At 50.8% G+C, this 25,483-nt stretch overlaps 3 protein-coding genes across 10 annotated transcripts in view; 1 reads left to right on the forward strand and 2 right to left on the reverse strand.

The window, feature by feature from the left end:
- The window catches only part of SHANK1 (SH3 and multiple ankyrin repeat domains 1), a 161,217-nt gene that overhangs the window by 91,952 nt on the left and 43,782 nt on the right, over positions 1-25,483 (forward strand). For 7 of the 8 annotated variants that reach the window (XR_014256833.1, XR_014256834.1, XR_014256835.1 and 4 more), the window contains exon 1: positions 23,427-23,486. The gene's annotated coding sequence lies outside the window, so the exon portion shown is untranslated. Of the gene's footprint in view, positions 1-12,001; positions 15,290-23,426; positions 23,487-25,483 lie in introns of those variants that run through there. The other variant, XM_082437926.1, reaches the window with a different exon arrangement.
- On the reverse strand, positions 9-7,176 carry GPR32 (G protein-coupled receptor 32). Its single transcript, XM_082439792.1, is given in 4 exon segments — positions 9-651; positions 654-710; positions 712-1,059; positions 1,240-7,176. Coding segments are annotated over 4 exon segments (804 nt in total). The 5' UTR covers positions 1,603-7,176; the 3' UTR covers positions 9-615.
- On the reverse strand, positions 17,189-19,807 carry CLEC11A (C-type lectin domain containing 11A). The gene is made up of 4 exons (XM_082437958.1): positions 19,195-19,807; positions 18,752-18,941; positions 18,246-18,437; positions 17,189-17,865 (listed from the first exon to the last, which is right to left on the reverse strand). Exons 1-4 carry the CDS (start codon positions 19,339-19,341, stop codon positions 17,420-17,422), a joined length of 975 nt encoding a protein of 324 aa, XP_082294084.1. The 5' UTR covers positions 19,342-19,807; the 3' UTR covers positions 17,189-17,419.

Below are 25,483 nucleotides of genomic sequence, written 5' to 3' on the forward strand. Positions count from 1 at the left end.
TCCTAGCTGAAGGTCAACAACCCCTCCCAAAAACAGAGTCACTTAGCTGACCCATAGCTGACCACAAATGCCTGAGGAAGCCCAGCCAAAACAGAAAACTGCTCGGCTGAGCCCAGCCCAAGTTGATGACCCAAAGAAATCATAAAAGGTTATTCTTTTAAGCCTCTAAGTTTGGAGACGTTTGTTACACTGCAAAGCTAACTGATACATCTGCATTCTAGACAATGGAAAGGGGGAAATGGAGGAATGGAGAGCAGGCATCTTCCATTAAGGGCACTTCAAGGAAATTACACTGATTACTTTCACTCACATACTATTGGCCAGAAAGTAGTCACATGGCCATATCTAGTTGCAAGGGACACTGGGAAATGTAGTCTATTTTTCCTTGGCTAACCACGTGAATCGTTTAAAACAAGTAGGAGTCTTACTATAAAGGAAGGATAGGATGGATACTGGGGGAAAACTAGATGTTTCTAATGGAGAGATTTAGATAAGAGATTGCCGGGAAGACTTCCTGAAAGAAGAGGCAGGATTTGGCAGAGTCTTGGAAGTCAGCCTAGGGAAGGGGCTGCAAACTAAGCAGGAGGTTTTCCAGCTTGTACATGAAGGTTTCCATCATACCCTGGGGGCTTCACCTTGGGGACAGGCTGACTGAAAAACCCCTCCTCACCAAATGCTCTGGCCAAGGCAAAAGGCAAAGACTGGAAAAAACTTTTCTTGGCAATCTCTGCCAATGAAGACATAGAGGAAAGGGTTGAGGCAGCTGTTGAAACAGCCCAGGGAGAAGGTAGCCCAGAGGATGAGCAGCATCTTAGGGTCAGGTTCGTTTTGCGGTTGCTCCAATTGGGCCAAGAGCGCCATGTTAAACGGGAACCAGGAAATGAAAAAGGCGCTCACCAACACCAGCAGCAACCTCTTTGGCTGGCTGGCATGGACCCAGCCCTCCTGCTGGAACTTGGTGCAGATGAGGTGGGCACAGGTACTGATGATCACCAAGGGCACCAAGAAACCCAACAGGAGGTGAATGATGGTCACAGTCATTTTCCTCTTCAAAACCACTCACTTCCTATCCTGGGAGCTGGGTTCTCCTTCCCCTTATTCTCTATGTCAATATTGAAGCAGCAGTAGACACACCCTTTCTGTTCTTCAGTGGTCTGGAAAATCAAGTGTGGAGAGCAAGTGATAGCAGCCAGCCAGCCAACTTGCTTGCTGCGCAGTGCAGTGGTTTCAGGACCAGATAGGATAGAGGACAGAGACGCAACGGTCCAGAGAGATGAGGACCAAGAGGCAGATGCTGGTAAAGAAGCTGAGGGCCAAGAAGGTCATGTAAAGCTTGCAGGCCACATCGTTGAGGAGCCACTGACCAATTGCTACACTCTGTATGGTGATAAGCAGGGACAGTAAGACAGTGAAGTCGGCAAGGGCCAGGTTGAAGAACCAGATGGTAGTAAAAGTTAGCGGCATTCGGAAAACAGTCATCCAGAGCACCAGCCCATTCGCCACTACACCTACCACAAAGGACACAGACACGATAACTGTGGTCAGCTGGTGGAGGCACTCTGTCACCTGAGGATGGTATTTGGGAGCAGAGGTAGAATTCATCTTTCTAGAAGAGGAAGGACCACATATCAGAGCTACAAGTTACCTTTCACTGCTATTCAGAGCCCATGGCCCCCTCTGAGACCCCTTCATTCATTTTTCCATTCAATATATTTTTATTGAGTGCTTATTATGTCACTCTGATACTGCTCTAGGTACTGGAACTGAGTCATGTAACAAAACAGGCCCTCATAGGACATATACCCTAATGGGAGATGTCAGATGGGAAACACAGTGCATATAATAAATAAATCCATGATGTACAACTTTAGAAGATTACAAGTGCTGTGGGGAAAAAGTAATACAAAATAAAAAAGAGTGGCCTCTGACTTTTGATTATGTCAGAGTAGCTTTGTGAGACAGTCTGGCAGATTAAAAAACTTATAAAATCTGTATGAAACTTTAAAAATCAATCCACTGTTTGAAGACATTGGAGAGTGATCAAAATCGAGCATAAACTGGAGGAGAGTCTACCCTTGATAGGGTAACTGCATGAGGTCACAGTTCTGAGTTTGCATCTTTTGGGTGTGAGCATTTTGCAATTGCTACATCCTCATTGGCTTCAGGTGTGAGAGGAGAGAGTTATGAGTTGGCAGATCAGCCAGAAAAATAGTGAGAAGGGAGGGAATTGTGGAAGGAAGGGAGCCCCAGGGAAGGTAAACTCCAAAATCTGCATATGAAATCCATCCAAATCCTTGACTGACTAAATTATTTATGCTCAGGGGAGATCCCAGGATGCCTGGTGAAAAAGCAACAGCTGGAATTTGAAAGAACTAAGCAGAGATTTCAGCTGTTGCCCACCACAGAGATTAGAGTCTGGAGTTTGAGTCCAGCCAACTTAATTGCCTGCTAGGACAAGAATCACTCTTCAGAGGAACAAAACACAATGCAAAGTCTCTACGATATATCATGCATAATGCCAGTATCCAATTAAACACCACTACAGGGACCACCTGGTGGTCCAGTGGTTAAAAATCCGCCTTCCAATGCAGGGGACGCAGGTCCGATCCCTGGTCGGGGAACTAAGATCACACATCCTGCAGGATGACTAAGCCTGCGCCCTGCAACCACTGAGCCCACGCACTCTGGAGCCTGTGCATCACAACTAGAGAGAAGCCACAACGAAGATCCAAATCAGCCAAATAAATAAATATTAAAAACCACCACACGTGTGAAGTAACAGGAAAGCATGAGCCATATTCAACAAAGAAAGGGGTCAATAGAAAACAAATCCGATGGAGTTCCTTGGTGGCCTAGTGGTTAGAGTTCCAGGCTTTCACTGCTGTGGCCTGGGTTCAATCTCTGGTCAGGGAACTGAGATCCTGCAAGCCATGCAGCATGGCAAAAAAGAAAGAAAGAAAGAAAGGAAGGAAGGAAGGAAGGAAGAAGGAAAGAAAGAAAAAGAAAGAAAGAAAGGAAGAAAGAAAGAAGGAAAGAAAGAAAACAAATCTGAGATAACATGGATATTGCAATATGCAAAGATGTTAAAGCACCTAATACAAATATGTTCAAAGACTTAAAGGAAAAGATATGCATAATTAATAAACAGGTGGGGAAACTAAGTAGGAAAGAGAAACTGGAAAAAAAAAGAGTCAAATGGAAATTCTAGAGCTGAAAACTATAACAATTGAAATGAAAATTTTACTGGCTGGACTTCACAAAAGATTGGAAATGACAGGACTTGCCTGGTGGTCCAGTGGTTAAGACTCTGTGCTCTCAATGCAAGGGGTTCAATCCTGGTCTGGGAACTAAGATCCAGCATGCCACACGGTGTGGCCAAAAAACGAAAAAGAAAAAATTGGAAATGACATCAGTGAACTAGAAGATAGATTGATAGAAATTATCCAACCTGAAGAACAGAGAGAAAAAATATTAAAGAAAAGTAAAAAGAACCTCAGACGCCTGTAAAATAATATCAGTCAGTCTGCCCTACAAATAAGTGGAGTTTCAGAAGGAGAAGAAAAGAGAATGGGACAGAAACATATTTGCAGAAATGATGGCTGACAATTTACTAAATTTGGTGAAAGACATTAACTTACAGATCCAAGAATTTCAATAAACTCCAAGCAAAATAAATAAAAGAAAATCACTCCAAGGCACACCATAATCAACCTGTTGAAACCCAAAACTAGACAATCTTGAAAGCAGCCAGAGAAATATGACACATTACATGCAGAAGAACAATGCTGTGACATTTGAGCAAAGATTTGAAGGAGGTGAGGGAGAAAGCCATATGAATATCTGGAGGAAGAGTATTGCAGATAGCAGTAATAGCTGTGCAAAGACCCTAAGGTAGGCCCATGCCTACTATGTCCAAGGAACAGTGAGAAGGTCAGTGAGCAATGGGGAGAGGGGTCGGAGGTGAGATGAGACAGGGGATGGGGTCAGTTCATGCAGCATCTTGTGGGGCGCAGTGAGGACTCCCCCAGATTTTATTCTGAATGAGGTAGGAGCCACAAGAGAATCTTGACAAGAGGAGGGACAGGTTCTCACTTAGATTTTAACAATCACCACAGCTTCTGGGTTGAAACTAGGCTGAAGGGGGCTGGGATGGAAGCAGGAGGCCAGTTGAGGAGGCTTCTGCAAAAATCCAGGTGAACAATGATGGTGCCTCAGATCATGGTAATAGATATCAGAGGAGGTAGTAAGAAACAGATCCTGGATGCATCTTGAAGGCACAGCTGACCAGATTTGCTAATGGGCTGGATGTGCAGAGTGAGAGGAATAGCAGAGTCAGGGGTGACCACAGACGGTTGAACAGCTGGAAGTTGGAGCTCCATCAACCGATGGGGAAGACAGTGGAGGGGAGGACAGGTTTGGGGTAAGACCAGGAATTGAGTGTTGGACACGTTGAGTTTAAGTTTGCCTGTTAGACATCTAAATAGGCAGTTAGATATTGGCAGTGAGATTACAGGAGAGATTTTCCAGCTAGAGACATGTGGGCATCATTAGAATTTAAATGTTATTTACAGCCTTGAGCCTGAGTGTGAGCACCAAGGGTTAGTGTAGAGAGAGAAGAGACATCTAGTGTTGGAGAAAGCATGTGAGCTTAGACATGGGACAGTCATAGGTGGAAATTCTAGTTGAAACACTGGCTGTGTGATCTTGGGCAAAGAAATTTCCTTCTCTGAGCCTCAGTTTGCTCACCTGAGATAGGGGTGTAGAATCCTTGAACACTTCTCTCTCTTCCCCCACCTCCAATTCATCACAAAGCCTGGTTGATTTTGCCTCCAAAAAGCCTCTTGTGTTTGTGCACTTCTTCCTGTCTCCCCAGCCCCTCCGTCCAAGCGCCCAGCATCTCCCACCTACTTCCTGCTCCTATACTTGCCCCCCCCAAGACATTTGTCATACTGCAGCCAGAATGATCCTTCAAAAGTCCAACTGAAAAACTGTTGTGGGTCTCAATGCTCTTGGGATAAAGACCAGTGTCTTTGACACAGCTTCTGAGGCATGCGTGGTGGGGCCCCTGCCAACCCCTCCAGAATTCTCTCTCAGTCACTACACTGCAGCTTCCCTGCTCTTGTTTCCCTTACTGAAACTCACCGTGTTCCCTTCCACCTCCGAGCCTTTGTACATACTGTTCCTTCTGTCTGGAATATCCTTCCTTTCCCTCTACTTTTTAAAAGTTTACTCTTTCTTGAGATCTCAGCAAAAATTTCCCTCCATCCCCCAAAGCCTTCCCTGACCACCTTGACTGAAGCAGACTCTCCTGCAGAAGCTTCTCATCTATTAAGAGATAGTGATCAGTAGCAATTAGACCCGAGTTTGTTGGATTATCTGATTCACATCAGAGCCCCAGAGATCAATATCAGAGCCCATGAAGGGTTATTAGATGTGGGTTCTGATAGGCCCTGGGAGCTGGGACCTTGGGGGAGCCAAGGAAGAGAGGGGCTCCAGAGACATCCTTTTGCTGTACTGTTCCAATTTCCCTCATCTGTCCTTTCTAGTATCCCAGCCCCCTGCCCCACCTCAGGAAGAAAACTCAGCCTACTCCTCCCTACTTTAGGGAGCTCCAATTGTCCTTTTCTTAGGAACTGATGGTGGATGTAATAGTGAGTAAGGTTTTTCCTTTTTATAAGCCAACATAAAAAATATGTGTCCTCCCCACTAATTCTCCCAATGCGTGTATGTATGTGTGTGGGGTTGGTGGTCCATAGAATCCCAAGCTCTAAGGTGTGAGTAGTTCCCCAGATGCCCAGGGTCAGTAGGGATATGTAGCAAAGCCCAGCTCAACCTTCAGAACTGCCCATAGAATCATGAGAGAAGACATGGTTGTTGTTTTAAGCCTCTAAGTTTTGGGGTGGTTTGTTTGGCGGCAATGGCTGACTGATACACATGGGAAACAGCCCCTTTGGTTCAACCTTCATTGACTATGTGTCAAGCACCTGCTGTGTGCCAGGCAGTGGGCTGCATGTTGGGGAGAACAGGGTAAACACAAACAAACTCGGTCCCTGCCTCCAGGAAACACTGAGTACTGAGAGAGACAGACATGAAACAAATACACTGACAACAAACGTGTTTATTTACAAATGGAGCTAAGTGTTCTGAAGAAACACTTGTTGAGTATTGCAACAAAGGAAGTGGTGTCATGGCTGGAGGTTTGCTGAGGAAGTGACACTCAGGGTGAGATCTGAAGGCTGATAGGTGTTTTCAATAGGCAAAGAGGGAGGGAGCAATGTTCCAGAGAGTGGAAATGGCATCTGCAAAGGCCCTGGTGATCATACCCACTTTTCTATCGCTGTCAGAGATGACAGAGCCTTTTCTCCTTCTTACCTTGCTGAGATTTCTTTTACCAGCAGTTTGGGACAGCTGAAATTTCCTAAACCAAGCACCAAAATTGCCTCAGTTTAAAGTAAGAGAAAACAGCAGACCTATAAGGCTCAAAACACCAACATGGGAAAGAAATACATGAAAGGGATTCCCAGCAAATAGAATACGAAGCATGAAATGTTTTCATCTATGCAGAAGTCAAGAAGTCAGCTTTGGGAAGGTCCAATAGTCTAAAAAATCAATTGCATTGAGGTTAAATTTATATATAATAAAATTTCCCATTCTCAGCATACATTCATTTGGTTTCTTCTAAATGTATACATCCATGTAACCAGCACTATAATTAAGATCCAGAACAATTTTATTCCCCAAAGTTCCCTCTGGCCCCAAGTGGCCACTAGTCTGTTTTCTGATATCATAGATTAGTTTCCCTTTTTCTAGGTTTCATGCAAATGAAGTCAGACAATATGTACTCCTTCTAGGGTTTCCAGATTTAGCAAATGAAAATACAGGATGTCTAGTTACATTTGAATTTCAGGTAAACAAAAATTTATTTAACGATTTCATGGGGGATTTCCCTGGTGGTCCAGTGGTTAAGACTCCGTGCTCCCAATGCAGGGGGCCCGGGTTCAATCCCTGGTCAGGGATCTAGATCCCGTGTGCCGCAACTAAGACCTGGCGCAGCCATATAAATAAATATTAAAAAAAAAAAAAAAAGATTTCATGGGATATACTTATGCTTAAAAAAATGTTGTTTATCTGACATTCAGTGGGCTTCCCTGGTGGCGCAGTGGTTGAGAGTCTGCCTGCCAATGCAGGGGACACGGGTTCGAGCCCTGGTCTGGGAAGATCCCACATGCCGCGGAGCAGCTGGGCCCGTGCGCCACAACTACTGAGCCTGCGCGTCTGGAGCCTGTGCTCCGCAGCAAGAGAGGCCGCGATAGTGAGAGGCCCGCGCACCGCGATGAAGAGTGGCCCCCGCTTGCCGCAACTAGAGAAAGCCCTCGCACAGAAACGAAGACCCAACACAACCATAAATAAATAAATAAATAAATTTTTTTAAAAAAAAATGTATAATAACATTATCACACCTAAAAAATAAGAATAACTCCTTAACACATACAAAATAAGTTCTGTCAGTGTTCACATTTCCAATTGTCTCCTAAATATTGTGACATTTTTTGACAGGACTCAGCTCTTCTGCATCACTCAGAATCATTAATGTCCATATATTATATACAGCACCATCCTCTGTGCCACCTAGATCAGTGGTGGGCAAACTTTTTCCTGTAAAGTGCCAGAGAGTAAATAGTTTTGGCTTTGTGGGCCACTTGAATTTCGTCAAAAGTACTCAACCCTGCCCTGTGGGAAGCATTTCCACAGATAACAGGGGACTGGCTGGGCATGGCTGTGTGCCAGTAAAACTTTATTAGTGGACACTGAATTTTCAGTTTCATATGATTTTCATGTGTCATGAACACTATTCCTTTGATTTTGTGTGATCATATGAAAATGTAAAAACCATGCTTAGCACACATGGGCTGTACAAAAACAGGCAGTGGGCCATGATTTGCCAACCTCAGCCCCGGTCTAGATTTGGTGAGGCAGTGTTTCTTTCAAGATGACAGGTGAAAACTAAAAACCATTGCTACTGGGCTCTTGAGGCAGCTTTGCAATTGCATACAGTGGCCTGCTACTGATTTCTATTTCCAGGGCATTTCCAAGCACGACTTATTCACCACTGACCCACACCCCACAACCCCATGCACACCCAGTTGGTTCCCAGGAGCTCAGAGTGCCCTGCAGTGATCTGCAGGATTTTCTTCTAGGCTTCAGACACCCCTTCTGCAGGAGTCCGTGCCTTGCCAGGAGCAATCAAGCAGTGCCAGTCACTGGAAGATGCTTCCCCGTTTCAGACGGATCAAGATGTGAGACAGTGTGAATCTTAGAATAGATCAAATGCGATATACCTTTTTGATGTTCTCCTTTATCAAAGCCAGTTCCTTTTTCCAAAGGGAACACCAATACCGCCGGCAGCTGGTAAGCTGATAATTGTTCTCACCAGGCTACTCGCTGCCTGGATTTGGGGATTGCGTCTTGCAATGGTGAAATCCTAAATAATATATTCAAGTGGGTAGCTTTGTTTTGCATAACTGATTTCTAGAAGCAAGTATTTCTCTCACTGCTGTAGATTCTTCAACCTTTTAAAAATCATAGTATCCCATGCAGTGATTGTGACATTCTCACCCAATTCCATCTCAGCCCAAATCTAAGTTATTCTCCCCGTCCCCACCCCGACACCACGACCACCACCGTGTGTTCTTTGTTTTTGTTTTTGTTTTTCTTGGCCGTGCTGCAGGGCTTATAGGATCTTAGTTCCCCGACCAGGGGTCGAACCCAGGCCCTCAGCAGTGAAAGCACGGAGTCCTAACCACTGGACCGCCAGGGAATTCCTGAACAAACATTTTTTTTTCCCACCACGTGTTTTGCAGTTATAAATAGTGCTGCAAATAACATCTTTGGGGATAAATCTTTCTTCCATGTTTAGGATTATTTCTTTGGATTCCCAGAAGTGGCCCCAAAAGAAGAAAAGATCTTGGCTTTTTTTTCCAGAAGGATGTGAGGATGTACAACAGGGCAGGCCTCGCCCACCACCTCTGGGTCTTCTAGTTTAAAAATTTCTCCTGGTTATTGACTTACTGGAATTTTTTGATTTCTTGTGTGATGCACTATCTTCTTGAAATGGTTGGTTACTCACTATATTCCCTCTTTTGGGAACTGTCTTTTCATGTGTTTTGCCCACTTGCCTCCTGGAACCCAACTGTTGTGTTCCCTCTTCTGTCACTTTATATGATAAGATTATTAACATTATCTCTGTCACATAAGGTACAATTTTTTTCAAGTCTATTTCTTCTCTTTTATTTTTAGTGTGAGTTGTTTTTTATACACAGAGGTTTTAAATTTAAGGTTGTCAAATCTGTATCCTTCATACGAGACAAAAAGGAAAAAAAATCTACGTTAAGTATTTTTGAAATGAAGGCATTGTTTGCATACAGTACAATCCACACTTTTAGGTGCAGTTCTAGGGTTTTCACAAATGCATACGTTGTGTAACCACCACCCCAACCAAGACACAGAATGGTTCCATCGCCCCCAAAATCCCTTGCACCTTTTTATACTTTAAGTATTTTAAAATCCAAGAAAGCTAAAAGAATTGACATGATGAATAGGCAATTCTTTTCTCCTAACCATTCTATGTTTTTAAATATTGAACCCAAATATAGAAGGTCTCTAGCAGATGGTGTAACAACTATTGCTCTTATTGACACCATTACACAGGCCAACATAAGCATAATGGGAATACCAGAGGAGAAGAGAGAGAAAGGAATAGAAAAATATTTTTTGAATAAATAATGGCTGAAAACCTCCCAAATTTATTACACCAACCTACACATCTAGGAGACTCAATGAACTCAAATAGGATCAATGTAAAGAGACCCACAATCAGGTACATCCTAGTAAAAATGCTGAAACTCAAAGACAAGGAGAAAATCTTAAAAGCAGAAAGAGAAAAATGACTTTACACATACAAAGAAACCCAATAAAATTAATAGCTGATTTTTCATCAGAAATGTTGGAGGCCAGAAGGCAGTGGTGTAACATATTCAAAGTGCTCAAAGAATAAAACTATCAACCAGGAATCCTATACCCAGCAAAGCTATCTTTGAAAAGTGAAGGCAAAATAAAGACATTCCCAGATAAAACTGAGAGAATTTCTTGCTAGTAGATCAGCCTTATAAGAAATGTTATTCATCATTAAAAGGAATGAGGTACCTTACATACCACAACCTGGATAAATCTTGAAAACATGCTAAGTGAAAGAAGCCAGTCACAAAAGACCACATATTTATATGATTCCTTTAAATCCAATTCACTGTGGTGATAGTTGTACACATCTCAATATACTAAGAACCATTGAATCATACACTTTAATTGTGGGAATTGTATGGTATGTGAATCTCAATAAAGCTGTTTAAATAATCCAAGTAGAAATTTGTTTGCAATTGTATTAAATCTATAAATTATTTGTGAGGTATTGACACTAGTATAATATATACTCACCCCAACCAAGAGTGTAGCATGTCTTTGCTTTCATTCAATTCATTTTGGGGTCCTTTATTAGATTTTAAGTTTTATTAAATTTATTAGATTTTAAGTTTTCTTAAAACTTAAATTATTAGATTAATTAGATTTTAGATCCAATAAATCTAATTATTTATTAGATTTTAAGTTTTCTCCACAGAATCTTATGTTTTCTTATTTGCCAGTTCCTAGATGGTTTCTAGATTTTGTTGGGATGGTGAATGGTATCTTTAATTACATTGTATGTTTGTTTATTGTTGGTGTAAAGCAAAGGAATTGATTTTTGTAGGTTAATCTTGTAACTGGGGACCTTGTGATATTTCTCATTATTTGTTCTCATAGTTTGTTCATTCCATTGGTTTTACTGGGTATATAATTATACCATGTTCAAATAATGACATCTTTCTCTATTCCCTTTTAGTCTTTACACCTTTCTTTTTCTATTTGACTATAACTTCGTATACTTCAGTACTTATTGGTTTACTCAAGTTCTCTATTTTTGTGTAATTTTTAGCATTTTATATTTTTCTAGTAATTTAACCATTTCACCTAGATTTTAAATGTTAGCCCATTGTTAGCCATAATCACTATTTTGTTCTTTTTTATATCTCTGCCTTGGTCAATATTATTTCCTCTTTAACAGTTTGTATTTTATCTGCAGCCTATCTCTTTTTTTCTTATTTGATTTTGCTAAAAGTCAGTTTATCTTAGTAACTTTTTCAAAAATTAAACTAGTTTTTCATTTTGTTAATCTTCTTTTCTTCCCCCATTCATTTCATTGATTTCTGCCCATATTTTTTAAATCATTTCTTTTGCATTTGTTTCTGTGGTTTTGCTTTATTGCTTATTTTCCCACTATTTGAGTTAGATGCTTAACCCACTGCAGAAAAATATATCTGTTGAATAAAGTTTTTATCAAATGCTTTTTCTCCATCTATGAAGATTGTCATCTGTCCATTAATCTGTCAAAGTGGTGAATTAATTAATTAATAGATTTTTCTAATGCTAAACAACCTTGCACATCTGGTATAACCTCATCAAATATCATATTTTTAATATATTGATGAAATCAAATGGTAATATTTTTATTTAGGATTTTTTTGATTCATGTGAGAAATAGAAATAGATTTTCCTTTTTCATGCTGTTCTTGACTTTTTTGTATTAACACTGTATCACCTTGGGGCAGGGAAGGATTTTTTAAATGATCCCCCCAAAGTATCAAGTGAAAGCACTTGGAAATTTGACTACATTAAAACTAAGAACTTCTAATCAATAGACGACACTATCAAGAAAGTAAAAGAACAGAACAAGTCACAGATTTTTGATTACAGGAGGCTAGGTAAGAGAATATCTCTATTCTTAAGAAATACACACTTAAGTATTTAAAGGTAAAGGACCATGATGTGTGTAACTAACCCTTACATGCTTTAGAAAATATATGGGGCTTCCCTGGTGGTGCAGTGGTTAAGAATCCGCCTGCCAATGCAGGGGACACGGGTTCGAGCCCTGGTCTGGGAAGATCCCACATGCCGCGGAGCAACTAGGCCCGTGAGCCACAACTACTGAGCCTGCGCGTCTGGAGCCTGTGCTCCGCAACAAGAGAGGCCACGATAGTGAGAGGCCCGCGCACCGCGATGAAGAGTGGTCTCCGCTTGCCACAGCTAGAGGAAGCCCTCGCACAGAAACGAAGACCCAATACAGCCAAAAATAAATAAATAAATAAATAAATAATTTTTTTAAAAAAAGAAAATATATGTATATTGAGAAATGAAAACCAGCTGGGATTAAAACTCTGCCCCACCATCCATCTATGGACACAGATAAAGCCAGCTGTAAAGTTAACAGGAAACATCTCTCCCAGGGATATGCTGCAGCTGTAGTGTTCTAATAACTCCCTTTATGGGTGACTAGGGCTATTTTACTCACTGAGAAGCTTAGTTCTCAAAAATCATAGGCTTTTGGAAACTTCGCTATTTGAAATTATATCCATAAGAATTCAACAGGGAATTCCCTGGTGGTCCACTGGTTAGGACTTGGTGCTTTCATTGCCATGTCCTGGGTTCAATCCCTGGTTGGGGAACTAAGATCCTGAAAGCCAGTGCCACGTGGCCAAAAAAAAAAAAAAAAATTAAACATCCTACTCTTGCCTGTAAGATGTAAGTCACTTTGACACAGACAAGAAGCCTGCATTTCCAGCCCTAATACAGAGCTTTAGATAGAGTTTCTAGACACAACATGCCACATTTGTCTTAACTTTGTAGTTTCCAAGGAAACAGGACCCTGAGTCCACTTTGCAGTCCAGACCTGATGTTGACTCATTTATACAAATCCCTGCTTTGCTCCCAAGCTATTAAAACACAGCTTCACTTAAATTTCATTCAAATTCCTCTCCTCCCCCAAATTCTATAGCTCGATCCAGCTCCTTTTTTGGGACGTGGTCTCTTTCATTGCAGTGAGTCAATAAACCTGACTTTGGTTTGTCCCTGGTGATTGGGTTAGGATGGAGCGGTGGGTGATGAGTGGATGGATGGATGGTTGAATGGATAGATAGAGTGAAAATAGAGGAAAACTTCATTTAAAATGAATTCAGAAAGCGCAGAAGAGAGAGCTCTCATGCATATACCACACATTGCAGCCTGAATAACCAGAAGGAAGATGGAAGATAAAAATTATTTTAACAAGGTCTGCTCATATAGAATTCTTTGTACAAAATTCTCTTGGTCTCAACTTCTTATGCATGATGATAAGAATGTTACTTTTTTCCTTCTGGGACAGGAGAGTACATTTTTTCACATGGGAATTTCATCTCCTGGTTTTAAGAAAAGGGAGGAGGATTCCTCCTTGCCCCAGCAGGAACCACTAACCACTGATTGCAGTCAACAAGAAACCACCACAGGGACTTCCCTGGCAGTCCAGTGGTTAAGACTGTGCTTTCAATGCAGGGGGCGTGGGTTCGATCCTGGCTGGGGGACTAAGATCCCACATGCCCTGTGGCAGAGCCAAAAAAAGAAAAGAAAGAAACCACCACAACCTCAAAGTATTGTTCTTCTCCAATAAACTCTTATTCAAAACAACCCTCCCCAATTTCCTCCTGAAACCTAATAAAAGCTGACCTGCTGTCCACCTCTTCGGACTTGCCTGTGGTTCACCACAGCTTTCTCCGCTCGAACTGTAATTCTTCTGCTATTCCTGAATAAACTCATTTTGCTGGTAAAATAACTTGCTACTTAATTTTTTCAGGTTGACAATAGATTGAGGATGATAAAGCTAAAGCAATGGGGTGAACTGTTAACGATAAATAAATCTGGGTAAAGGGCATATACAAAATATTATTTTTATTTGTGCAGGTTATTTGTAAGTTTGAAATTATTTCCAAATAAAAAGTTTTGGTTCTTTTAAAAGAGGCTAAATTGGTTTGGACTAGTTTTTAGCAAATCTTTTGCAGCCCAAGGAAGAATTTTTTTTTAAAGTAATTTATTTATTTTATTTTTGGCTGCGTTGGGTCTTCGTTGCTGCGCGCAAGCTTTCTCTAGTTGCGGTGAGAGGGGTCTGCTCTTCGTTGTGGTGCATGGGCTTCTCATTGCAATGGCTTCTCTTGTTGCAGAGCACGGGCTCTAGGCACACAGGCGTCGTGGCGTGCGGGCTCAGTAGTTGTGGCTTGTGGGCTCTAGAGCGCAGGCTCAGTAGTTGTGGCGCACGAGCTTAGTTGTCTGTGGCGTGTGGGATCTTCCTGGACCAGGGCTCAAACCTGTGTCCCCTGAGTTGGCAGGTGGATTCTTAACCACTGCACCACCAGGGAATCCCCCAAAGGAATAATTTTTATGTTGTTTTTTATATTGTAATTCAGTACATACTCAAGAACTCAAATTATGAGAACTATTTCTTTCCACTTTTTCTTCATTCTGATATTTTCTATGATTTCACTTTTTAAAAAATGCTTATGATACACCCGTGGAAATTCACCCATATTTTGAAACTCTCTCGTAGTAAAGATCTGAGCACCCATTACACTCTAAGCCTAATGGAATGTTAGACTCCGCCGATTCATGTTTTCTCTCCGTTGACTCGGGACCGGACTACATTTCCCAAAGTACCTCGGGGTGAGACCTGGTGGGTGGGGAGCCAGGGTCTGAGCTCTGATTGGAGACTGGGTGTGGTGCTCCAACTTGCAGGGAAATGTAGGCGATCCCCACGTGGGAAGAGGGGGCGGGGCTTGAGAGAGGCTCTGTATGAAGCCCCCGATGGCTGCTGGGAAATGTTGTTCTGGGCAGGAGGTGGAGGGCCTGCCGCTCAGCCTCCTGGGATTTGTAGTCCTGGCAGGCCGGTGGAGCCCTCGTTCTTTATCTTCCCGCTGGGTCATTTCAGGCTTTGCGCCCTTCCTCCATCACTTCACTGGGATCCCTTAACTCATCGATCCTGACCAACTGCCGAGGCCTTCTGCGGTCCGCGGCTCGGAGCTCTCAAACGGCAGGTGCTCCACAGAGAGCCAAAGAGGTGGCGTTGGCAAACGCTGGCCCTTGAGAGGCCTGGGAGGGCTTCTTGGAGAAGGCAGCAGGGTTCCCATATGCAGACCGGAATCAGCCCAGAAAGCAGCGTACAGGCGAGCTGATCTGATGCGTTAACAGTCCTTGCAAATGCCCTCCACTCCCCACCCCGGACGTCTCTGTGTCCACAACTCTTTGTCCCTGGGCTGGTATGACAGACACTGACCAAACAGTGGCACCTAGAGTGATGGAAGGCTTGAGGAGGAAAGCCCCCGACCCAGTGGGAGCCCAGGTGAGTCGCCTGACTGAGGCCTGGGGGACGCCAGGGAGGAAGAGAAGCAGTTAGAAATCCAATTCATCTCGGGGTTCCCAACATGGCCCCCACACAGGCATCTTCCTTCATTCAAAGAACTCCCACATGCCAGGGGATGCTGGGGACACGGAGTTGGTCATACCCAGCCCTGCCCCATAAGGGTCCCCAGTCTGGCTGATCAGGGTTAGCTAGGTCATGAGAGGAGTCAGGGGTTCTGGAGCACCAAAGGCAGCACCTAACCCTGCTGTGGGAGCTAGGGGGTAGGCAGGTTGTTCAGGGTGCCACATTAGCCAGTTCTTGGAAGGACTTTTGCATATGCAGACAGTGTCTGAAGAGAGCAAGCAGAGGTGAAGGTGAGGTTAAAATAGCCAAGTAAGGATCAGAGCTGATGTTACAGAGGCCCCTCTGTGTCTGGCACTATTCTAGGAGGCAGATGTTATCACCCCCATTATACAGATGGGGACACTGAGGAACAGCAAAGTTATGTCTCCCTCAAGTTGCACAGTAGGTTAAGTGGCTGAGGTAGGATTAGAACCTGGGCCATCTGGCTCCAGAATCTAGGCAGGTAACCACTGAACTGCCCCCATCCACTGACTTCCCAGAATGTCAGGTCTGTGAGGGTGGACCTCTCCCGAGCAACATCAGATATTCATCAATGTCTGCCTAATCTGCCCTTTGATTTTCTATAAGACATCCTGCTGCCCCACTGCAACCCCGGGAAACAAGCTTAGAGGGGGGATGAATTTTGAGCAAAGTCTTCAGTCCCCTGATCGAAGCCTTCCTGACCGGAGGCTACGCCCCTCTTCTGTACCTCCTATGGGGCCTGTGGGGCTGAGAAATGACTCCTAAAGGGTGGGTGGCTTGTGCTCCCCCCTTCTGGAGATGACAGAGTGGCTCATTCCTCCCACTGGACGATCCAATGGTGACACTTTAGGTGGGTGGTGCCATGGCTGATGAAGGGGAAGGGACAGAGATGTAAGGAAGGACAGGGTCACACTCCGATTCCTGGGCTCTATGAGGATATCAGGGTGCCGACCCTGAGGCCAGTATGTGGAGAGACACTGGGTGTTTCCAAAAGAGCTCTTCCCCCAAAGAGGGCTGTCCACAGTGCTGAGCCCAAGATGGGTCTGGGTGTCCTCACTGCCCCAGGGGATTAAGGTACGAAGAATGGTGAGGAAGAAAATGTAGCGTGTGGTTTATGCTCACCATTTCCCAAATGCTCACTTTCCTGGGCTCATGTGAACATCCCAAGAGCCATACAAGGTAGGGGTAATGTGCCCATGTTCAGATGAGGAAACTGAGCCTCAGAGGGAGGGAGGGACTGGCTCATGGCCTCACAGGCAGGGAGTGGAGGACGGATGAGGAGGGAGCCTAAGCTTCCAGGCTAGGTAGTTCCTCATGTTTGTGTCTAAACACATGCTCTGGAGTTGGGGGAAGGGGAAGGGAGTAGTCATGGCCATAATGTCATGACTTTACATGACATTATGGTACCATCTGGTGAAACAAGTTTGAGACACACTAAAAAAAATTAAATGGCGGTCTTTCCTGCAGGACTTGTCAGAGCCTTTAGCTCCTTTGTGCCTCCCAGATCTCTTTGATCAGGACCGAGGCCAAGGCCTGGGACCATGACTGACAGGCCCTGGGTCCCAAAGGCCTTGAGTGGGGCACGATGGGGGTGGAGGCGTCAGCAGCGTGTGCACTCGTGTAGTCCAAACATGTGTGTGCAGTAGCGGATGACCGTGTGTACATATGCACGTGTTGTCCATCACTCTGATCTGGGGCTCAAATAATACCTGTAAAAGGCGGACGGGACCTTGCCCTTCCTGCCTTGCCCCGCAGAGAGATAAAGGCGAAAAGTGCCTCCACTGCCTGCTCAACTCAGATTCCACAAGGCTTTATTGGCGCCGGACCTAGCCTGGTGCCCACCGCTTCCAGGAAAGACAGGCAAGGAAGGGGTTCCCGCCCCGCAGGAGCCCCCCAGGGATCGGCCAGCCAGGGAGAACACACTTTCATCCGCGGGCAAGGAGAGAAGGGCGTCTTCGCGGGGTGCACAGCCCAGGCAAAGGGCGGGTGGTGGGATGGAGTGGAGAGGCGGGGGGCCGGGCCCGCTTAAAAGGGGAACTCGCAGACATAGTAGAGGCGCCGCTCGCAGTCGTGGTCCCACCAGGAGCCGTCGTCCGAGGCCTGCGCCACGCAGTTCTCGAGCGTGCCGCCGTTAGGCTGGTTGGGGCTGAGCGGGTGCGGCGCGGCGCTGGGCCGGGCGCCGGGCTCGGGGCTGGGGGCGCGGTGCCAGGCGAAGAAGGACACGCGCTGGCCGTTCTCGAAGAGGTAGAGGCCCTCGGCGCGCCGGTCGTGCACACCCAGCCACACGGGCCAGTTGTAGGGGGCAAGCGCCGCGCGCAGATAGCGAGTGAGCGCTTCCATCTGCTGACGATCCGCCGGCTGCGCCAGGCTTCCGCCCCGCGCCACGCACCGCGCCTGCGCCGCTGCCTGAGCCTCGAAGTCGCGCGAGAGCAGGAAGCACTTGTGGCCAAGGCGCACCCCCTTCAGGCAGCCTGCGGGCGGGGCGGAGCGGAGGCGGGATTAGTGTCTCAGGGGCGGAGCGGAGGCGGGCTCAGAACCGCCAGGGGCTGGGAGATGGCGTCAGGGCCGCCAGGGGCGGGGCCAGACTGTTGGGGCGGGACTGTAGGGGGCGTGGTGCGGCCAGAGTAGTTTCGGCTCAACAGCAACGTGGGGAGCATTCCTCCCCACAGCCCGTCTGCTCCCCGCATTCACCCTCCCCATCAGCCAACATACCCCAAATCTGCAAGCACCCCCTCGCCCCTGGCACCCAGGGTCCTCACGTCTGCTCAGACTTTTCGGGACCCCTTTTGCCACCAGTCCCCCACCTGACCCGGATCGTCCCTCTTTCCCCGCCCCGCACGGTGCGACTCACCCTCTAAGCGGCCATGCTCGCGTTCGGAGCGGCTCTGCGCCTCCTTCAAGGCTTGCAAGGTGTCGCGGTTGTCACCCGCCACCTCCCGCAGCTGCCGCAGCCCCCGGGTCAGCTCGGCCACGCGGGTGTCCAACGCGTGCAGACGGACGTGCACCTGGTGCAGGCCTGCGTCCAGGCCGGCCAGGCGACCCACTGCGTATGGACAGGGCGCACGCTGGACCGTGACCCTGGGGGCGGAGCCAGGGGACCAGAGGACCTGGGGGGACCGGGACCTAGGGCTTCTGGGGCGGAGTTGGGGGGGGTGGTACTCAGGACTCCTGGAAGGTAGGGCCCGGTGGCTCCGGGCTCTGGGGAGGCAAGGCCGGGGACCCGGAGCTCCTGGGGGTATAGCGGCTCCGAGATGGGCAGTGGGCAACTGAAAGACCCCGGGTCAGTGAAAGGACGGTTCGTCTTTGTGAAAATGACCACGGAGGTCTGGGAGCAGGGCGGAGCTAATGATTACTCACGGATATAAGTGAAGGTGTCTTCAGAGGTGGGAGAGGGGCTGGGGCTGAAGTAGGGGGTTGTGGTTGGTTCCTCCTCGCCTTCCTCCCCCTTACCGTCCTTCTCAGTCGCCCAGGCCCCTTTGCCTTCAGGGTTTCCCTCGGGATTTTCGTCCGCACTCCTAGCAGGCAGTCCCAGGGCTTCCTGTAAATGCTGAGGCAGGGGAGGGATGGTCAGGGCCAGCCTGGCAGCTGCATTCTGACCCCCCAGACGCTCCAGTCACCCCTTTCCAGTTGTAAGCTGGCTCTCTGCCCCGAGCCCCTACTCTGAACCCATCACCCTCATCCTCTGAGCCTAACCCGTCCCTCCCGTTGTCCATTTCCCTGGCCCTCAATTACGGCCCTCCCAAGCCCACAGTCACCCAGCCGGGTCCCCCCACTAGAGTCCCAACACTCCCCTAACTCACCTTCAGCATCAGGGCCTCCCTCTCCCGCTCCTCCTCCTGGGAGCCACCCCACGCCCCCTCCCACTCCCTCTCGGCTCCCCAAGCTCCATGACGGAAGCCCAGGAGCTGGGGTACCACCAGAGCCCCGAGGAGCCAGGCTGCCTGCATCAGGCTGGGCTCGGAGCACCAAAGGCTGCAGAAGGATGTCCCTGAGGAGAGGGATGTTTCTGGGGACCGGAGTGTGTGCAGATCACCAGCCCCCTGGTCCGTGCCTCTCCCAGCTTCTCTCTGGTCCCTCTCCTCCCAACTCCCAGCTCCTGTCTCGTCCGTGCTCCGTTGGTCTCTGCTCCTCTGTGTGTGTCTCTCCCCGCCTCTCTTGGCTCCCCCGAGGCCCTGCCTCTGTGGCCGGAAACCTCCAACGTTCCAAAGCTTGGATCCCGCCTGCCTTGGGTCTCCACACACACCCTCCTCTTCCCACTTTCCAGAGCTTGCTTCCGTCCTGTCCTGCTCTTTCCTTCTGCCACAGCCAAAGCTCCAGAAGGTCAGGAAGAAGATGGAGCCGGCTCCCCAAGGGATCCTGGGGCAGAGCCTCTGCCCAGGGACCTCCTCAGGGAGTTGTCGGGGCTGGGCCCTGCTCCCCTCTCTTCCCCCTGGCCACTGCTCAGGACAGGGGAGACCTCAAGGTCTTGCTAAGGTTGTTATTATCCTGTGGCCACCGTCGCCCACACACCCTGCGGGAGGAGGCATTCCCACCATTCGCAAGCTCTAGACCGCCTCCTGTCCCCAGATCTCCCATCCTGCCCTCCAAGCCCTTGCCCCAGATGCAAATGAGTGTCTGTGCCTGTCTGTGGGGACACATGCGAAGAGCACGCGTGTGGCTGTGTGTGTAGCCCTAGAAGGTGGGGCTTTTGGATCCATCTGCCTTGCTTTCCTGGAAATCTCCTGCAGGCCGGGTCCTGGGTGGGGCGGCGCTGGGGATTCCAGCTGTTCACAGACCAGCAGACAGACCCACAGGGTGAAGGGCTGGGGCAGAGGGGAGGGGAGAGGCTGGGTGGGTGGGGTCAGGAAAGCTTCTTCCGGGAGGTGGAGTAGACAGATGGCCAGGCTGGGTGCACAGAGAGTTCTAAGCATTCAGCAAGGTACCTCATCTCCCGCCTGGACCACTGCAGTCGCCTCCTCCTGCCTCTCCCCCTCCTTCCTCCCAAGCCCCTCCAATCCACACAGATTGCCGCAGCCAGAGCAATGGTTCCAAACCACCATAAATCAAATCACATCACGCCCCACTCCCCTGCTCCCCCCAGCTTCCCATCATATGTGGGAGGGAAGCCAAGCCCTGTCCTCTGCACAGGCCTGGCCTGCCCAGCAGTGGGGGCTGGGAAGGATGGGTCCTTTACACCTCTGAAAGCTCATCACCCCCATTCCCCTGGTGCCCTAACTCCCCCCATCCCGCCCCCACCCTCCACAAGCTCCAGCCACACTGGCCTCTTCGCTACTTCCTGAATGCTAAGCTCCTTCCCACTTCAGAGTTTTTGCGCTAGCCTTTTCCTCCTTCTAGAAGGCTCTTCCCCCAGCTCCTTCTCATCATTGAGGTCTCAGCTCAGAGAGGCCTTCCCCAAGTTAGTTTATTCAAACACTTCATTTTATCTTTTTGGTTGAATCAAGACTGGCATTGCCTTGTTTGTTTGTTTACTTGTTCAGTGTCTGTCTCCCGCCAATGAAGGCAGACATCTGTGTTCATTGCTGTATCCCCAGAGTAGAACAGGGCCAACTCCGCACGTAGTAGGTACTCAATCATTTGAGAGAGGAAGGAAGTAGTCTTTCCTGTGGGGTAAGAGCTCAGCCAAAAGACTGAACACTGGATGGTTGTGTTTAGGTGGCAACTCGAGCTCCCCGTGGCACTGGGGCAGGGGTGGCAGCCAGGGTAGAGGTGATGAAGGCAGTGGAAGAGAGGCTGCAGAGGCAAGGGAAGCAGGAGGGCAGGCCATGCCCACTCTATGTCAGGCCCGTGCGTCATGTAGGGCTTTCCCACCCTCAGCCCGGCTGGTTGTGGAAGAAAACATGGAGCTCACGGGCCAGGATCGCAGGGCCCACTCTTCAAGGGAGAAAACCGAGGCTCAGAGAGGGGCCAGCTCAGCCTGCTGGAGGTGACCAGCGTGGCGGCAGCTAGCCGAAGCTTCTGGCTCTAAGCAAAAGCAGGGCATCTGCCCTCAGCTGCCGGGAGCCCTAGGAGGGGCCTTGGAAATCAACGCATCCAGGCTTCCATTTTCCAAGAAAGCAGAGGGCAGTGTGACCTTGGGCAGGCTGCCCACCACCTCAGAGCTTGGGCCTGTCTCAGGCGCCCATGAAGGGCCTGGGGACCCCTCACTGAGAGAGAATACACAGGCTGGAAAGGCCTTGTAGGCCGTGGAAGGGTCCACAGCCCCTCTCACAGGCGGTGCCAACACGGGCAGCTGTTCTCTCCCCAGGCCCAGCTGCTCACCACCTGGGCCGGTGGAAGTGCGTCCAGGACCGGGCCTCCTGGGGCTGGGCCAGCACCTGCTCCAGCTCATACCGTGGTGCCCACGAGCCTGCAGCTGGAGGTGCACCCACAGGCTGCTTAGAACTGCCCTCTGCAGGTGCCTGTGCTCTGGCTGGTGGCCCTGTTGGAGCGGGGAGAAGGGCAGGAGCCCGGGCTGTGGCGATGCTCTCACCGCTGCCCTACGGGATGTGCCCCGTCTCTGTGGGTGTGTCCCACGCACCAAGGAGCCGAGCTGCTGAGATGGTTGGGGGCATCCGTGTGAGGAAGGACAGGCAGCTATGGAGGGCCCAGTGCTGGACCACAGCGGTCTGAAGACTTTGAGCCAAGCTACCTGCCTCTGATCCGCCACCTCTTTCTGACTGGGTGACCTTGGGCAAGTTCCTTAACCTCTCTGGGCCTCGGTTTCCCCCTCTGGTAAATGGGGATGGCGCAAGTCCGCAGCCCAGAGGACTGGTGTGAGACGCTGAAGAGCAAATCCAGAGCAGAGCCTGGCGCACGGGGAGTGCTCAGGAAATGTCAGCAATAATCCTCACGGAGGGGAGCGAAGGCGCAGGGTCGTGCCCCTAAATGGGCGTGTGCGCACCTGTGGGACGGAGGGCGAGGTGGGTGAGTGTAATGGAGATGCAAGCACTCATCTCCCTCCAGTTCTGTGTCTCTGTTTCAGGGTTGCGTGTGAGCTGGAGCTCTGAGCAAGCACAGCCGGCTGCGTGCCCGTGTGTGTGGGGTGGGTAAATGCGTGTGCTCTGCCGTGTGCATGCTCCGGCACACGGGTGTGATATGTACATGATGTAGCTGGGTGTGTTCATGGTAATGTACACTCAGAGCCCTGCATGCCCTGGAGAGAATGTATATGTGGAGATGTCTGCAGGGGCAGGGCCAGCTAGTGACTCTCTGCACCTGTGCCTCGGAGGAAGGTGTGTGTGTGTGTGTGTGTGTGTGTGTGTGTGTGTGTGTGTGTGTGTGTGTTTGGGGGGACAGGACAGGAATCTGTAGCTCTCACCATCCAATTTGGGCGGGGTAGAGTCTAGCAACAAATATTTAATTGTGCCCTACTGTGTGTAGAGGGGGTGGGGGCGATCTGGGAAGGGGCGGTCCTGGGGGTGCGAGGAGAGGTACCCTTGGGGGGCGGGTCCCCATCGTCGGGGTACAGGGGCAAGCAGGGGTGGAGTCAGGGTTCGGGGATCCGGCGGCTGAGAGGAGTGGTGGGGGAGGGGGCGGAGCCGGCGGTGGGGGGGGATGGGCGAGGTTTGGGGGCGCGGGGAGGGGCGATGTCTCCTCCGCCCGCTCCCGGAGGGAGGGGAGAGGGCGGAGGGAGGGGAGAGAAGGAGGGAGAGAGGGAGGGAGAGAGAGAGAGACAGGGTGAGGGAGAGACAGCGAGAGCGAGAGAGCGAGAAGGGAGGCAGAGGAGGCGCGGAGCTGGCGGCGGCGGCGGCGGCGGCGGCGGTGGCGGCGGCGGCGGCCCGAGGAAGAGGAGGAGGAGGAAGAGCAGGCGGAGACGCGGCGCCCGGAGCCGGCCGGACCGAGCCGGGGGCGGGCTAGCTAAGAGGGGCGCGGCGGCCGCGGCGGAAGGGGGGGCGCTCTGCGGATGGCCAGGCCCGGCCCGCGGGGGGGGTGAGGTCCTCGGCCCCCCCGCCCGCCCCCCCGGCCCCCGCCCGCCGCCTCCCCGGGCCCGCTCGCCCTCCGGGGCGGTGGGGCATGGCCTGAGGGTCCCCCGTCTCCGGGGGGGTGGGGGGTGGGGGGAGGGGGGAGGGGCCGCGGGCGCCGCCGACCGGGACTCAGCAGCCCCGCCAGGCAGGTAAGGGGGCCGAAAACCGGGGGTCTGGGGGAACGGGGCCGCGGGAGGGGGCGGGGGCGCCCCGGACGTCCTTGGCTGAGCGCCGGGCTCCCGGCCCGGGTGTGCGGTGGGGGGGGGGCGGGGGGGTAAGGAGGGGAGCGTGGCCCCGGGCGACGTCAAATTAGGTTACGCCCCGGTCCCCCGTGCCCCGTCCCAGATCGCAGACTTGGTGGGAGGATGCAGCCCCCATCCGCCGCCGGCAGAGCCCCCTGCCCGAACCCGCCTCCCCGCGCTCCTGGGCCAAGGGCTCGGTCGCTGTACCCGCCTCTTGGCCCTGCCCGGCCACTCCCCCGCCTCGCCCATCCCGGCCCATCTCGGCCCCTCGGCCCTTCCTGCGGCCCCACCCCTCGAGGCCCCTTCCCCGGGTCATCCCGGTGCCCGTCTCCTCCAGGGGGGTCTGGGCCTCGGCCTCCTCCGCCCCCTTCGACCCCCTGTAGCTCCTGCTTCTCCTTCGAGACTCCTGCAGTCCCCTCCCACCCCTTCACAAGCTCCCCCCCATCCCCCCCGTCCCCTCTTCCTTCTCCGCCGGCCGGCGCGCCCCCTCGGCTCCTGCCCCCGAGTCCCGCTCCCGGGTGCCCCCGCCCCCTCTCCCCGGACCGGGGCTCTCCCCCACCAGCTTCTCGGCCCCAGCCCCGGCTCCCTCTCCCCGCCTCTCCCCGCCTCTCTCCGCCTCCATTCATTCTCCCGGGCCGGCTCTCGGCCAAGCCAGCCGCCCCCCGCCCCCCCGCAGCCTCCCAGGGCACCCCCCCTCCCCTCCCCCCCCCCCCCGCTGATTCCTCAGCCCCGTCTCAGTGCCAGCTGCGTGCCAGCTATTCTTAGCCGCGGAGCGTTTGATTCATGCCGCCCCGGCGGAGTGTGCCCGCTCCCTCCCGCTGGGCCTGAGGGGGAGGGGCCGGGGAGTCGGGGGCAGCCGCACGCGCGGGGGGACCCGGCTAGCTTTGCTTTCAGGCCACTGGCCACCCCATTAGTGTCCGGTTGAGGCTGAGGGTCAGCCAGGGTCAGCGGAGGGGGAGTGGCTGCCAGCCCCAGGTCCGGAGGTGGGATGTGGAGTCGAAGGGTAGGAGGAGGCCGGGGTCTCCGCAAGGGTAAAGCAGGGGCAGCTCTGCGGGGTACCTAGAGGGGGAGGGGGCTTCAATGCCGTGGCCACGCTTGGGGAAGGGGTTGGACTGCCCACGGTTAGATGCTGGCTCGCCCACAGCTCTTAGAACTCTCCTCCCCGCCACACATTTTGTCTTCCCTCCCCCAACCCCCCAGCCCATCCCCACTCCCCCAAAGTCAGCAGTACCCTCCACTGCTTCCCATCTCCATGGCAACGTGCAGGAGCCGGGCCTGGTGTGGGGGGGAGGGACAAGACCAGACATTCTGGTTTCCGGTGCTAGGATGGGAGGGGGGGAGAAAATGAGAGAAAAGGACCCCATCTGGGACTCACCCTTATAAGACTCCCTCAGGGGCCAAGAATAGTGGGGATCTGGAGAGGATCTCTCACCCCAGTCCCCCAGAGTCTCACCCCCCTTCTTAGCCTCCCTCCCAGCCCCCCAGTCTCCCTCACAGTGGGGCCACCAGTAGTACCAGGCAATGCCACTCCACCCACCCGGCAGCGCCAGGCCTCAAACACACTCACAGGTCATCTGCAGCCACCCTGTGCCGACAGGGTGACTGTCACCTGGACGGCGCTCCCAGGGCCAGCCTCCCCACCCCCACACACACCCTCTCAAGATGCCCCCAGAAACTTGCATAGGCAACCTCTTGTGGTTCCCCCGGCACACCCCTTGCATGGTACTCTGCCCCGTGACACCCCCGTCCCAGTGCCCCTGCCCCCTGGGACACCGGTCCCCCAGCAGCCCTCTGCACACATTGTCAGCCGCGCTTCAGTGAAGTCACCAGCTCCACCCTAGGCTCAAGGCACCTCCCTCTCCCCCTTACTACATCTCAGCCTCACCCCAGTTACCCAGGAGGAA

This window comes from Balaenoptera physalus (genome assembly GCF_965194825.1).
Source record: "Balaenoptera physalus genome assembly, chromosome: 19".
Lineage (NCBI taxonomy): Eukaryota > Metazoa > Chordata > Mammalia > Artiodactyla > Balaenopteridae > Balaenoptera > Balaenoptera physalus.